At 39.6% G+C, this 13,329-nt stretch overlaps 3 protein-coding genes across 3 annotated transcripts in view; 1 reads left to right on the plus strand and 2 right to left on the minus strand.

Moving 5' to 3' along the window:
* LOC134798204 (growth arrest-specific protein 1-like) overlaps positions 1-13,329 on the plus strand; it is a 454,209-nt gene that overhangs the window by 325,787 nt on the left and 115,093 nt on the right. The gene's annotated exons all lie outside the window — the stretch shown is intronic.
* LOC134798199 (zinc carboxypeptidase A 1-like) lies at positions 897-8,239 on the minus strand. Its single transcript, XM_063770562.1, has 6 exons — positions 8,139-8,239; positions 7,616-7,661; positions 5,648-5,747; positions 4,115-4,210; positions 2,246-2,470; positions 897-1,670 (listed from the first exon to the last, which is right to left on the minus strand). The coding sequence occupies exons 1-6, from the start codon at positions 8,176-8,178 to the stop codon at positions 1,074-1,076; spliced, it is 1,104 nt and encodes a 367-aa protein (XP_063626632.1). The 5' UTR covers positions 8,179-8,239; the 3' UTR covers positions 897-1,073.
* LOC134798171 (carboxypeptidase B-like) overlaps positions 8,507-13,329 on the minus strand; it is a 32,184-nt gene continuing 27,361 nt past the window's right edge. The window contains exons 7-8 of the mRNA XM_063770516.1: positions 9,103-9,661; positions 8,507-8,784 (exon numbers count right to left, since the gene is read on the minus strand). Of these exons, the coding sequence (XP_063626586.1) occupies positions 8,690-8,784; positions 9,103-9,661 (654 nt within the window). The 3' untranslated portion in view covers positions 8,507-8,689. The remainder of the gene's footprint in view (positions 8,785-9,102; positions 9,662-13,329) is intronic.

A 13,329-nucleotide genomic window follows, 5' to 3' on the forward strand; every position in this document is an offset into this window, starting at 1 on the left:
ACGATCCCTTGACATTTTAATTACCCAGATAAAAAGTTATGAGCCCTCTTAACCAAGATTTACGCACTAAATTAATATTTACACCTTTTATGATTAAAAATGTCGTTCTTAGCGAGTTTTTCGCTGTAATAGGCTAGAAATTTTGGGACGGGATTTTGGAAATTACCGTTTCGGGTAATTAACGTATAAAACTGATCTGAGGTGTTCATTAAGGTTAATAGAATCGCGTTGAGCCGGCGGGCGGCTCTCGCGAGCAAGCCGCGCCAACCTGTTGCCGACGGCCCGCCTTCCGCCCATCGCCTCACGTCGCAGACCTACTACCCGACTACAACTCACCCGACTGATCCACTTCTCACTTTCTTGACATGAGTGTACAATTATATTTCAGACTCATACTTACCTCCTCGCTCTCGATGCCGGTGATGAACACGATGATGCAAGCTCGTCGAGAAGGCAGCGTCATTTATAATACACAAAATTAATTACAAAAAACAATCGCAAAACATCATTTTTGGTTTTTCATATTTTTGGAAAATGAACTCAAAATATAAAAATCACTACGCAAGCAAATTATCAACCAGAAATTATAGTTCGAATGGAAAAGAAGAAACGAAGGAGTATAATGCGGTGTTGGTTTGCGCGACCGGCACAGGCGGCTAAGTTATCGAGAGTGGTACCAGGAAGTGAGGATTGCGAGGCTCTGGAGCCAAACGCGGCGCCGCCGCCACGGCCGAGTACGGAGTGGCAGCGGGCTGAACGGCCACGGGCCCCACCCCTGGCGCACGCGCCCTGGCCCGCAGCCACGGCGCATGACCGACATCCTACCCAAAAGTGGAAAAGTGACTCCTCCAACATAGATACACCATTATGTACTAAATAAATATTGTATCGTAATAGATGTTCAGAGTACATAATATTTATTAGCTCAATTCATGTTATTATGCCCATTTTGTAATACAGAATTCTTCGGAACCTATTGCATTGTTCTGACCATTTCTAATACATTTTTAATCTCAGTAACATGATCCTAATACATTTAAATAATATTTGTTAAAGTGAAAACAGGGTTATGCCTATTTAGGGTTAGTTGTTAAGATGGCATGAAGCTCCCTTATGCCACTGAAGTACGCGGCCCTTAGAGCTGCATCGTGACCCTTATTCACAGTCTGAAACGTTTTTAGGATTTGTAAGTCCTTTTCAAAACCCACCCGTAGCTCATACGGCAGCTGTATTCCCAGCGCGTGTGCGTAATCCACACTGCTTCCGCAAACCGGTTTGTTGTTTATTCTGTAGATACTGTTGTTGACAAATGCCTGAAGAGTTCCGCCACGCTGGTTCACCTTCAAGCTAACCAGTTCAGCTATTTTTACTTGACGAGGGTCGACATCATCAGTTTTATCCGAAAAAGCGTGTGGATACAGTAACCCATGCTGCCCATCTCGCCTAAGCGATAAATAAGCCTTTATATCATCCTTATACTTCAAAAGCGCATTTCTGATGAATTTAGTTTCGATTTCGGAAGCAGGCGACGGGCCAGGGTAATTTTTGTCGAGCATACTTTTGGCTTGCTCACATTCGTTCCAATGAGATTCAAAATTTTTAGAAATGGCAACTCCATAGCTTCCACCACCTTCAAATTTTCTTGTATTCTTTCCCCAATCGGGACGATCCTGTAGGTAAAACATAGTTTGAGTAGATATTGAAATAAGGATAAGCTGGATTCTATAAAATCACTAAAATTGATAATAAAAAGTTACTTACTACTAAAATAACATTACAAGAATAAAATGTCCTTGAAACGAAAGTATTTTTTTTCATTTTTTAGGTGAAATGTAAATAATACCAACTAACTAAAATATTTGAAGTAAATATTCTGTGTAAAAAATATTTTGCAATGTGAAATTATTTGAAAAGTATTTTGTAAAACAAAATAAATATTATAAAAACATAATTGATTCTTCAATTGTCATAAGGACCATCATTTGACCCGTGAGCTATAAGTAATATATCATGCAAATTAATGTAAACCATATAAGCAGAGATATATATAACTCCCTCTATACTCTCTGATATAAGTAATAAACTAAAATATATGCCTATCATATTTTACATAAATAAATTAAAATACATGTGTATATTATTTAGTCCCTCGATTACTGTATTAAAAATAGCAATATAATCCCTGCATACAAACTTCTACACGTAATTTCTCTCTTTTTACATATATATAATGATTACGACTTACAAATCGTACATACTCCATGCCATCAGGATTAGTGCATGGAAGGAAGACCCATCGCACGTTCTGTATCATAAAATCATTATCCTCGCACGCCACCAGGCGTTCTATAAACAGCAAAATCAGTCTCACGGGCTCCACGCCCCCGGTCTGTCCAGCTTCCATCAGAATTACTGGTACGTTTTCATTTTTCTTATCTCCATCTTCTTCTTTTGGCAAGTGTACTGTGACCTGAAAATAATTATAATTATGCTCAGTGATCTTGGAATGACGTTTTATGCCGTCAGATGTACGGGTGCGGGTGCTGGAAGGGTGCAGCGGGGGCTTAGAGCATTTAGTAACTGGAGACGCCTTGGCTGTCATTTTCTGTACAAAACAGTCTGCCGATTTTTGCCGGGGAGGGCCACGTCAAATGTATGACTATTTGTACATGATTTGTACTTAACGTACAAATAGCCATGTCAGATAAACGTCAGTCCATACAAAAGTTTGCACAATTGTGCAAGGTTTTCGGCAGAGGAGTAAGCTCTTAAAGGCGACTCCAGTTATTAAATGCTCTAAGATCGGGGGTAGGGCTGGCTCGGTTAAAAGCGGTAGTTGCACCCGAGTCTATGGCCTGGCTGCACGCCTTGCCGTCGTCGCACATGGGGACGTTCTTAAATAACGACTCCCTAAGGATTGGTGCTGCTTTAAGGCTTGGCTTGGCTTGTACTGTGTGCGAGCTTCATTTGTATGTCTGTGGGGTGATGGTGGAGGCAAACGGGTACCATAGATTGAGCTGTGCGCGGTGTGCTGTTAGATTGCCTCGACATCATGCGATTAATGATATTGTGCGCATAGCGATGGTGTCGGCTAACCTGCCGTGCGTGTTAGAACCCCAGGGTCTTAGTCAGACAGACGGTCTCACTCTTGTTCCTTGGGCTAGAGATCGGAGTCTGTTTTGGGATGATACATGTGTGAGCACCTTTGCTGCATCGCATCTTGCACAGACTATACGTGCGGCTGGGCGCAGCGAGACAGAAGCATGCCAAGTACTCAAACTTGAAACCGGTTTACGATTTTGTCCCTCTCGCTGTTTTGTCAGCTGGACCTTGGTGTTCCGAGGCAAAGGTTTTTGTGAGGGAGCTGGGTAAACGCTTGCGGGATAGGGGTTGCGATCCTAGGTCTGGTTCGTACCTGGTCCAGCGTATATCGTTGACTATTCAGAGCGGGAACGCCGCTGGTATTTTGGGGACGTTGGTGCCAGGTACTTACCGGATTTGGATATAGGTTTGTGGCTTACTATTATGTGTTGTTTTTTGTAATGACTACTTAATGACCGATTTCCTTTTAATTTTGACGATGTGTGTTGCGGATGACATATGTTTATGAAAATGTTTTATTTCGACGAAACCTGAGGTGGATAAGCTATTTGTATGATGACGAAGCCTGCGCTGTGGATCTAAAGGTATGCTGTTATAGGTGTGTGTATGTGTGTTATTGTGGTTTTTTTTTGGTCAAAAAATTATCTTTCCACAGTTATGATTATATGAATGAATGAATGAAAACATTTATTTTCAGGCAACTATTGGCCCATAGATAAATACCTTAAAACTAGCATACATATTATTACAAAATATATCTTAAAACTAAAAACACAATTATGGCTGCGATGCAGTTCGCAACCCCGCAGTGTCAGGGAGCCGGCCGCGGAACCGCCGGAACTTGACACCCTTCGGCCAAAACTCCTCCTTGGTGAAGGTCGCTAGATGTTCAGATGTAGTTATGCATGAAGTCTTATAAAAATGTAATGCGTAGGTAGTTCGTCCAGAAAAAACTAATATACGATATTGGCAAAAGCACTGCAAACAAATATATATGTCGCATACTACTTACCTCGTAGAGATTTCTTGATTCCGCCGTCATATATTCAGACGTGACATTAAAAACTGAGCTGCAATACTTTTGTAGCGCTTTGAAATAAACCATATACTGTAAAAAGATAACATTAGGTCAATCAGGTCTGTACCTATAGTTCGTTTTTTTAGCATTAGAAAGAACTTGAAAGAAGGTAAGCGATCTTGACATGTCTTTTAATTGAAAAACGCTTTTTAAAAATCAGTAACTATTACTTATGAAAGCAGAAGAATATATATATATGATCGTATTAGATTCATAATTGTTACATATTTGCCGTAACTTATTTTTAAAATGTGTTTTTCAATTAAAAGACACATCAAGATTGTTTACCTTATTTCTAATGCTAAAAAAACGAACTATAGTTCTTTTTTGCCCGGGGCAAAAGAAACATCCTGAAAATCCGTATGCCCCGGTGTTCTCTGCTGTCTATAATATCTCCAACCATGTAGAATTTTGAATATAATTAGTTATTGTAAGGGTAAAACAGTTATTTGTTATGTTACTAAGGAAGAGAGTTTCTTATTCCTCTCGTGTTTGTACAATATTGTCACCTGAACAAGTAAAAGATTCCAAAATTTTACCACATGAAGAGCTTGAAAGTTTTAAGGCAAAAGTGACAATAAGATTGTGTCACAAAAGGAGCAAAATGACATATTTACGGCGACGGCGTACATGGATTCCTGAACGAAGCGAAGGATTCTATAATTGAATCCTGAGCGTATCGAGGGATTTTAAAATATAATCCTGATCGTAGTAACTAGTGAGGGATTCCAGTGTTAACGCCCAAAGTGGAAATTTTGCAATCATGTGACACATACTGTTTTTCACATCACCCATGAGGAAATTATTGTTCCAAAATATTACTTTCTTAAAAAAATAGTATGAAAAAAGAAGAAATATCGGTTGGAATACCCATGACGGAGGATGTATGTTTATTTGTGTTTAAGAATGAATGCGCTCAATTATCTTCAAAACGTATCTACTTAATGAATTCATTCATGAAATCTACATGTTAGTTTGTAATCTTCCTACCATCAGTTTATAATTTAACTATAGATGGTTAAGCAAATCTTGTCAGTAGAAAAAGGCGCGAAATTCTAACTTTCTATGAGACGATATCCCTTCACGCCTACATTTTTCAAATTTGCCGCCTTTTTCTACTGACAAGATCTGCTTGACCAAGTATAGCGAGATTGTAAGCTGACGAGTTTTGAGACGAGATGTACTATTTCACTAAGATTTTGCACCCGTTAGTTTACAATCATATAAATAGGTATACATTTCAAAATTCGGTGTAAAGGTTGACTCACGCTAGACCGGGCCGGGGCCGAGCTGGAGCTTTCGGCGCTTCGTTTTCTATGGAAAACATCACTTGATCATCGATCAGCCGTCATTGAAAATGACATGTCGGTCGCCTTGGCCCGGTCTAGCGTGAGTCACGAGTGACAATAATAGATTGTGTCACAAGGGAGCAAAGTAATAATAATGTTCAGGTTCATAAGATCTTACGGTACTGGTGCCGACTTCGGCATCATCCATGCACATAGCCTCGTCCTGTTCATGCAGATCGAGCAGCATATCCACGTAGCATTGTCTTACCATTTTACATCTGTCGTTGTAAACACACAAAACAAACACACAGCTGTCAAACATAAGAACCCTGGCGTTCAGTGGAGATCTAACTCAAAATTAAAATAAATTAAATAAAGCTTACTTTAAAATTTGTTATACTTAAGTTTTAATTTTAATGTTCAGGTTATTTATGTTTTCGTTATTAATAAACATTTATAAGTAAAAAAAATGTTGGTAGTACCTACATAATAAATTAATAAGAACTTTCGTTTCGTATAAGGTAAATGTACTGGTGCTCGACGCGGTCCCAGTACATGTCATCTTGAAACTTAAGTCATTATCAATACAGGCAGGCGTGGCTCACTCCGCGATTTCATCGCTTTGCTACAAGTAGCTAAAAGTACATCCGTTCCACACCAATTTTGGCGAAAGCCATAAGCCGCGCGTGGCGCTGTCGCCACCTAGCGGCCATATCTGTCCTGATCGTAATTCGTAACAGACGCGTTTTGTTAGAGAGTGAGTCTTCTGTACCTACTCGTAGTACTATTATTTATTCTGTGATACAGGTGACAGCAAGGTGTCATCTATTGGGCATTAGCATGTCGAGCACTAGTACGTTTACCTTAACACTTTTGTTCAATTCTGAGTTCATCAATATTTTTAGATAAGTACTGTAAAATGGGGTGAGTAGGGATTACGAGGGCAGTTAGATTATGAATGGGGTGAGGAGGGATGGTAGGGGGGTGAGATGGTATTTTTAGACCAGTTTTCACATTGTTACGTAAACACTTTATTCTCTTGAGAAGTCAAGCTATTGTAATATTGTGTCAATTCTAGCAATTGTCCCATTTCACTCAATTCCTATCCCTCCTATAAACCCCGACTACGGGGTGAGCTAGGATTTCCTAGTATTTTGTGATTATCGTTGAATTTATGAAATGAAACGACAAATTATCATTGAAAAACTAAAGTCCATACTACCGGAACACTTTCCAAGTATCAACGTGCCACATATAAAAATGATCTTTTATTGAGGTTTGAACTTCGGATTTGACCCAACTCACCCCATTTTACGGTAGTGAATTAATAAAAATAATGACGAGAACCCGATCAGTGCCAGATAGACAGGAGCAGCCTTAGCTCAACCGTTTTCCAATGTGAGATTCAATTGGGTAGAGTTAGACCAAGAAAAGTCTGCAGCGATTTTGATAGCCCACGCAGTGCAAGTGTTATTTATACGTCAAAATTTCAAAGAATGAAGTTAAAAATAACAGTTGCACTGCGTGGGCTATCAAAATCGCTGCAGACTATTCTTGGTCTAACTCTATTTCTACTTTGGTATAATTTAACTTACAATGCAATTTAACATGGCATCATAGAGCTCATTTTAACGATGCATATTTTGAAAATTTGAGCTTCCTCGCCTAATTAATAGACGTGCAAGATGCAGTTGGCATGTTTGTATTGATAATGAATCTCAGAAACTATTGCATATTATTCCTGGTCACCTATGAGAAGTCACCCTGTATAAGAGTGTTTCTTTTATTTTTTGCCATTTTCATATAATTGTGACCTTATTTGCCACTTTTGTGTTATTTCTACTTAGAATCCTTAGAATCACGAGCTCTTTCGATCCTAATGGAATTAAAAATATCCCAGAGTTTTTCCTATTGTGTTACTATATCCCCATATACTTTGTATGGCAGTAACAAAAAAGAAAGTATGAAAAATGTATGGAAATTTTAGGACACTTTTTCTCCTATAAGGACGAAAAGGGCTCGCGATCCTGACTACGAGAAAGAAGGTCACAATATATAAAAATGGCAAAAAATAAAAGAAACGCTCATTAAGAACACAGTTATCTTCTAAAAAGTAAATGTTTACTGATTTTCAAGATGGTCTCACCCACACAAGGTACCACTAATTGGGATCTCTCCTACGCATGTCGTTACTGGAAACATAGAGAAGTGTGCAGGTGATTAACAATACAGAAAGATCAAAATAATGTTTGCAATAATGTCTGCATTTAATTTGATTTTTCCTTTATTTTCTATGCTCTTGAATTTAAACACCCTACTTACATACGAAGTGGCGGATTTCCAGTCTTTGCCGCCCTAGGCCCCAGGCCCTATAGCCCCTTTCGCAGCACCCATCATATTGACTACATTTTAAGTTATTTCTTGTTATAATCAGCGAAATTTTTCGGATCTACTGGGCCTTAAGGCAAATCCGCCACGGTACATACGGTCGATTATTATGCTTGCGTAACATATCCACCTCTACGTTGGAATAAAATTCGTAAAAACAAAAAATAATTGTAAAAGCGCCTTGCAATAGCGAACTAGATACGATAACTGCCTATAATCATAATATTATTTAAAAACTATAGTTTTCAAATGCTAGAAATAATAAAGTATAGAGATAGTACCTGCAATAAGTAAAAAAAGTAGCTCGACGTTAAGGTCCATTTCATAACTATACTATAACATTAAATTGACTGGCATTGCAATTCTTATCGTACGATAATATTATTTATTGCACAGTTTTTATTATCAATAATACAATTTATTTTTATTTTACAATTATTTTTTAATACTATAAACCTTCAAACAAGTAGTTCTTACGCGTATTCAGAACGAAATACACGGAATCGAGCGGTCAAAATTCAAAATTCGGCCCCCTGGGGACAAATTATTTTGGCAGGCTGCAGTCATCCATGCGCCGAACATGCACACATCACTTAATCTATGTATAATTAAAAAAAGGGATTTTAGCTAGAAATAAGGACACTAGAAATTTATTTAGGTATGGTTTATTATTCGAGATTTCTTTTTACAAGCTTTTATTTTACTCCACATGTTAAGTACAAATTATATTTAAATCACCTACTACTAGTAACCTACTACTACTAGTAATTGCCACTTTCCATTTTTGAAATCCAGGCCATGCAGCAGAGCATTGGCCATGGGTCTGTCATAGTTAATTGCGAGCTAGATCACAGTGCACGAAGTTAACCTTATGGTTTAATGCGGCTTGTTTGGTGATAGATCCCAATGATGACCTTGAAGCATACCCTAAAAAACAGGCCCACCCATAACGTTTGATGACTACCTATACTAGATCAGTACAGTCGACAGTAAAAGCTTGTGTGAAGAAAATTTGGATTATGATTTCAAGGAACATCGGAACGAAGCGTGTAAAAGATGACTCACGAGTCACGTTAGACCGGAGACGGAGACGGGCCGGTCTAACGAGAGTCATCATTAATTCATGTATAATTTAATAAAGTCTGCGTTAGATTTTGAAATAATAATGCACAACGGTTTTGGTGCGCATGATTAGATAAAATTAGAGAATATCCTTAAGTTACAAAATATAATTTTAACTTTTACCAAATTCCTGTTTTATTTCCTCAGCGAATGTTCTAAAACCTTCGTACAGCTGCGGCAGAATTGTGGCCAGATTATTCTCCGGATAGACGAATTCATAACCGTCGGTTAGCTCCATTGTGTACGAATAGGGAATTCCTGCGGCGCCAAACGCGAAGTCATCGCTGCCTCCTGCTGCGGGATACCACTGCCCTGCGCTCAGTACTTTGAACGGTTGCCCACCAGCGTTTTGCACAGCATTGGACACCTTCCGCGCCAGGGAATCTAGCTTCCTCCACGACGTTGGCAAACTGCCGCCAGTATATCCCCAAGGATATACCAAGTACTGTCCATAAGCGTGCAGTGACACGTATAGCTTAATCCGATCGCGATATGTCATCATGACATTGCGGACCATCTGTGTTTCTGGCTCAGAGAAGGGTTTGGGGCCGGCGTAGGTCTCTTTGTCGCAAGGGTTGTTGGACACCCCACTGACACCCCACTTGAAGCCATAATTCCTGTTGCCATCAACTCCGTAACAGTCCCGAGCAGTCTTCGATCTCGTCTTTCTCCATAAGCGTTGCTGTAAAAATAATAATCCACAATTATAACTCCTTGGAGAAATACTGCCAGTTTTCAAATTTTATACAATCGTGAACTGGCAGGCCTGTTATGGATGGCTTATCCACGTGACAAAATAACCTTTTTAACAGCGCGGGTTTGAAAGTGACGGACACCGTTTTATCACGCTGTCATGTAGACAAGAACGCCCTTCATATCCGTACTGGGAACCATACTACAAATTCTACTCCTACGTGAGAGCTACGTTTATATTACTTTTAATATACTAAGTACACTTAACCATAAAGGTTGAACACATGCAGGATGTCCCGGTAGAAACAAGCCCCAGGCCAAAACAAATAATAGTACTAGGTACAGAAGATTCACTCTCTAACAAAACGCGTCTGCTACGATTAGGACAGATACAGGACCGCTAGGTGGCGCAAGCGCCACGCGCGGCCTATGGCTAGCGACCAAAATTGGTGTGGAGCGTGAAGTGGTATTGTGGCCCTGTAAAATAAAGCTTGGACAAACAATAACCTTGACCACACACCTCAGAGCCACTTCCTCACGGACAGAGCCTGAACCACTATAATTCGTGTTCGTCTGGGACGAAAGTAATTAATTCTCGACCGGTGTCGCGTCCGACGCCAGTGGAGGCGCAGAACAGTTCTTCCTGAGCGTAAGTGAAAAGTACTGAGCACGGCAGTCTCTGAGATACCAAAGCTTCTAGGACTGATTCCGTTTGCGCTACCCACGTAGAGGCCTGTGTCTACTATGTGTGTAAGCTAGCTAGCATTTCGTATGGAGGGTTAGCAGGTGCACAGGTGCACTATGTGATATCGGATTTATTTGGTGTTAAGCGGTATACCTTTAGTATTACTTGGGAGTGGCCACTAAGCTAACCCTCGGCGCCTCGTATAAGGTAGACACAGGTTGCTCTACGCAAGTCGTATAACCTCGATGTGTACTAGTAATTAATCTAGTCCCTAGACCTGCGGTCACAATGGTAACGGCTTATTCCCCGTAATTTAATAGCAAATAAACCCTTGATCAAAACGAGTGACAGAAATTAGATATTTCGTAAGTTATAATGAGCCCAATCGACGGCTAGAGGCCGTCAACAGTCAGGCCGATTGGCGTCGTCGTTTATTTCCTCTAGCCGCGTCAAAACTACCAATACACATCAAAGCTTTTCTACCTGAAATCGGTTCTAGTCGCTTATTAAAGCCAGGTATGTAAGGTATGATGGATATTACCTCAGTTTCTAACTAAATACCTTCTTGTCTGTCCAACCTAACTACAAGGTAACTATGAAGGCTTAGGGCCAAACTAGAGTATGAGAGGAAACACTGAATTAAAAGCAAGTCAAATTTATAGATATTTATTTGTACCAGCGATTCGGAAAGATGGACACTGTAAAGAGGAAGAACCGCCTAAGAAACCCCTTCAGTTTATTCTTTTGGTCTCTTTTCAAACTAAAGTTAACAAAGTTACTTATAAAGAACCCTAATCAGATCTATATTACCAATATAGCTAACCTAGCCAACTAACATACGCTGTCTTTATTAAGGTTGAACGAGAGTATAGCTAAACTTCCATAAGACAAATACACAATCAGAATATATTAGCCTAGTATTGGTTGATATGTTTCGGCAATAACAAGGGGTGAAGCGAAGTGATAGCGAAATAACCCGCGGTCTATAGAGAAGAACGTAATTACTACTTTATTTCTTCTCAACCAATACGTCAGGCCAACACAGTATAGTAGTACACACAATGAGGTCAATCTTCAGTGACTAATCGGATAAGTTTCTACAAAGACTATTCTACAAAGCCCTACGGACTTGCTCTACAACGCTATGAAAATATGGTGAGATAAATTGATTGGTATTTATATCCGATTTGTCACCTCACATTAACAGAGTACTTAGCTTTGTATTAGCTGCTCGTCTGCCACTCGACACTGACTCTACAACTCTCTATTTGGTATAGTATTGAGATACTTGTTGATCGTCAAAATGGTGAATTAAGTCAGACAACCTATCTCTTCTGCGTCTTTCAAAAAAGTGTCCTCAACTTCCTGCGACAACCTTAACCAAACTTAATTACTACAACTTTATTATTTACATATTATCTTAACCTAAATACAATGTAACAGGGAAGATTTTCGCTCGTCTCTGGTCCAGTGTCTTTGCAGCCCCTCCTAGCAAATGCTCCGTCTCGCTCCTTCGCACTGCGCTGTCTCGCTCGCTCCTTCGGCGGCGCCGGAGTTCGTGGAAGTGGCGATGTCGCCTTTTGAGTGGCAACCCGTTGTGTTGCACGTGTAGACTTATTCTGCAATGATTTGAAAGAACCAGAGTAGTTGCCTGCATTGTATAATCGCTTGTATATGTCAGCGATAGGCTTCATATTAGGTCGTATTCAACTTTAAGGGTTAGTAAATTTCTTTATTATTTTCCTTGAACTGTCTTATCGCACACTTGTCCATTTTGCATTTGTTTTACTTCCTTAGACCCTAACTAGAAACATAAATCGTATTGTTTTTATGTTTCTTTGTTTTATTAATTTATTACTTTCGAGCGTTTGGTTTTCTCGTTCTCAGAATACGTTCGTTTAAATTTATCACTCTCCCGTCGTTTTTAGTTCCGTCTCAAATTACTTAACAATGTCTTTAAATCGGATAAATATTTATGATGCAATCCTATGTTACCATCTCACCCCCCTCTCTTGTGGTCGATCAAAACGTATAACCATTCTTTTGGTCGTCTACAACAAAATACGGTTAACTAGCTACTTAACCTACTCCCATAACCCTATCATAAACCTATTGGAATTTATACACCGCCGAACGAAAAACTCTCAACTATTATTTCCTATACAATAGCTTTAAGCACACCATTTACTGCGGTTCTACTATGCTAAGTGTGTCATAAACCCGAACAATAACTACTTAGCGCCGGCGCTATATCTATTGTCTTCTCCATTTCTACCTGCTCTGACCCACTGACCGTCAACCTGTTAATCTCTACTACTGGTACGATCTGTATAATAACGGAAAAGGTATACGGCATTGTAATTTCCTTTAAATTCACCTGTATCCGGACAAACCAACGTATAGACATTATCATACGGTATAGCTCCTATCCTGAACGGTCCTCTATATAATTGTGAAAACTTTTTAGTTAACTTTTTGTCAGCTTCAGATTTGGGAAAAGCCTTAAGCTTTACATAATCCCCAATATTCAATTGTATCAGCCGATGTGTTCTATCATATGACTGTTTCCTATCTTCTGCCGCCTTTGCTAAATTTTCCCTAGCCCTTTCGCGAATTTCACTAATTGCCATACCGACAGGTCCCGTGACCTGGTGACCTATTGTCAAATCACTAGAGAGCTTTGTGTCCTCTCCGCGTCGTATCTCTAATGGAGTAAACCCTGTTGAGACCTGGATAACATGGTTATAGCAATCTTCGATCTGTGAGACTACGTCAACCCATGATTTGTGTGATTTACTGCAATACGTCCTAAACATCCTCCCTAACTCTTTGTTAACCCGCTCACACGAATTTGCCCTTGGATTACGTACTGAGGTATGCCCTAGTTGTATACCTAACTGTGCTATCCCTTTCTCCCAAGTATTTGAAATGAACTGTGATCCATTATCCGTTATGATTCGTCCTATTTTGAT

Source organism: Cydia splendana, chromosome 16 (genome assembly GCF_910591565.1).
Source record: "Cydia splendana chromosome 16, ilCydSple1.2, whole genome shotgun sequence".
Taxonomy (NCBI): Eukaryota; Metazoa; Arthropoda; class Insecta; order Lepidoptera; family Tortricidae; genus Cydia; species Cydia splendana.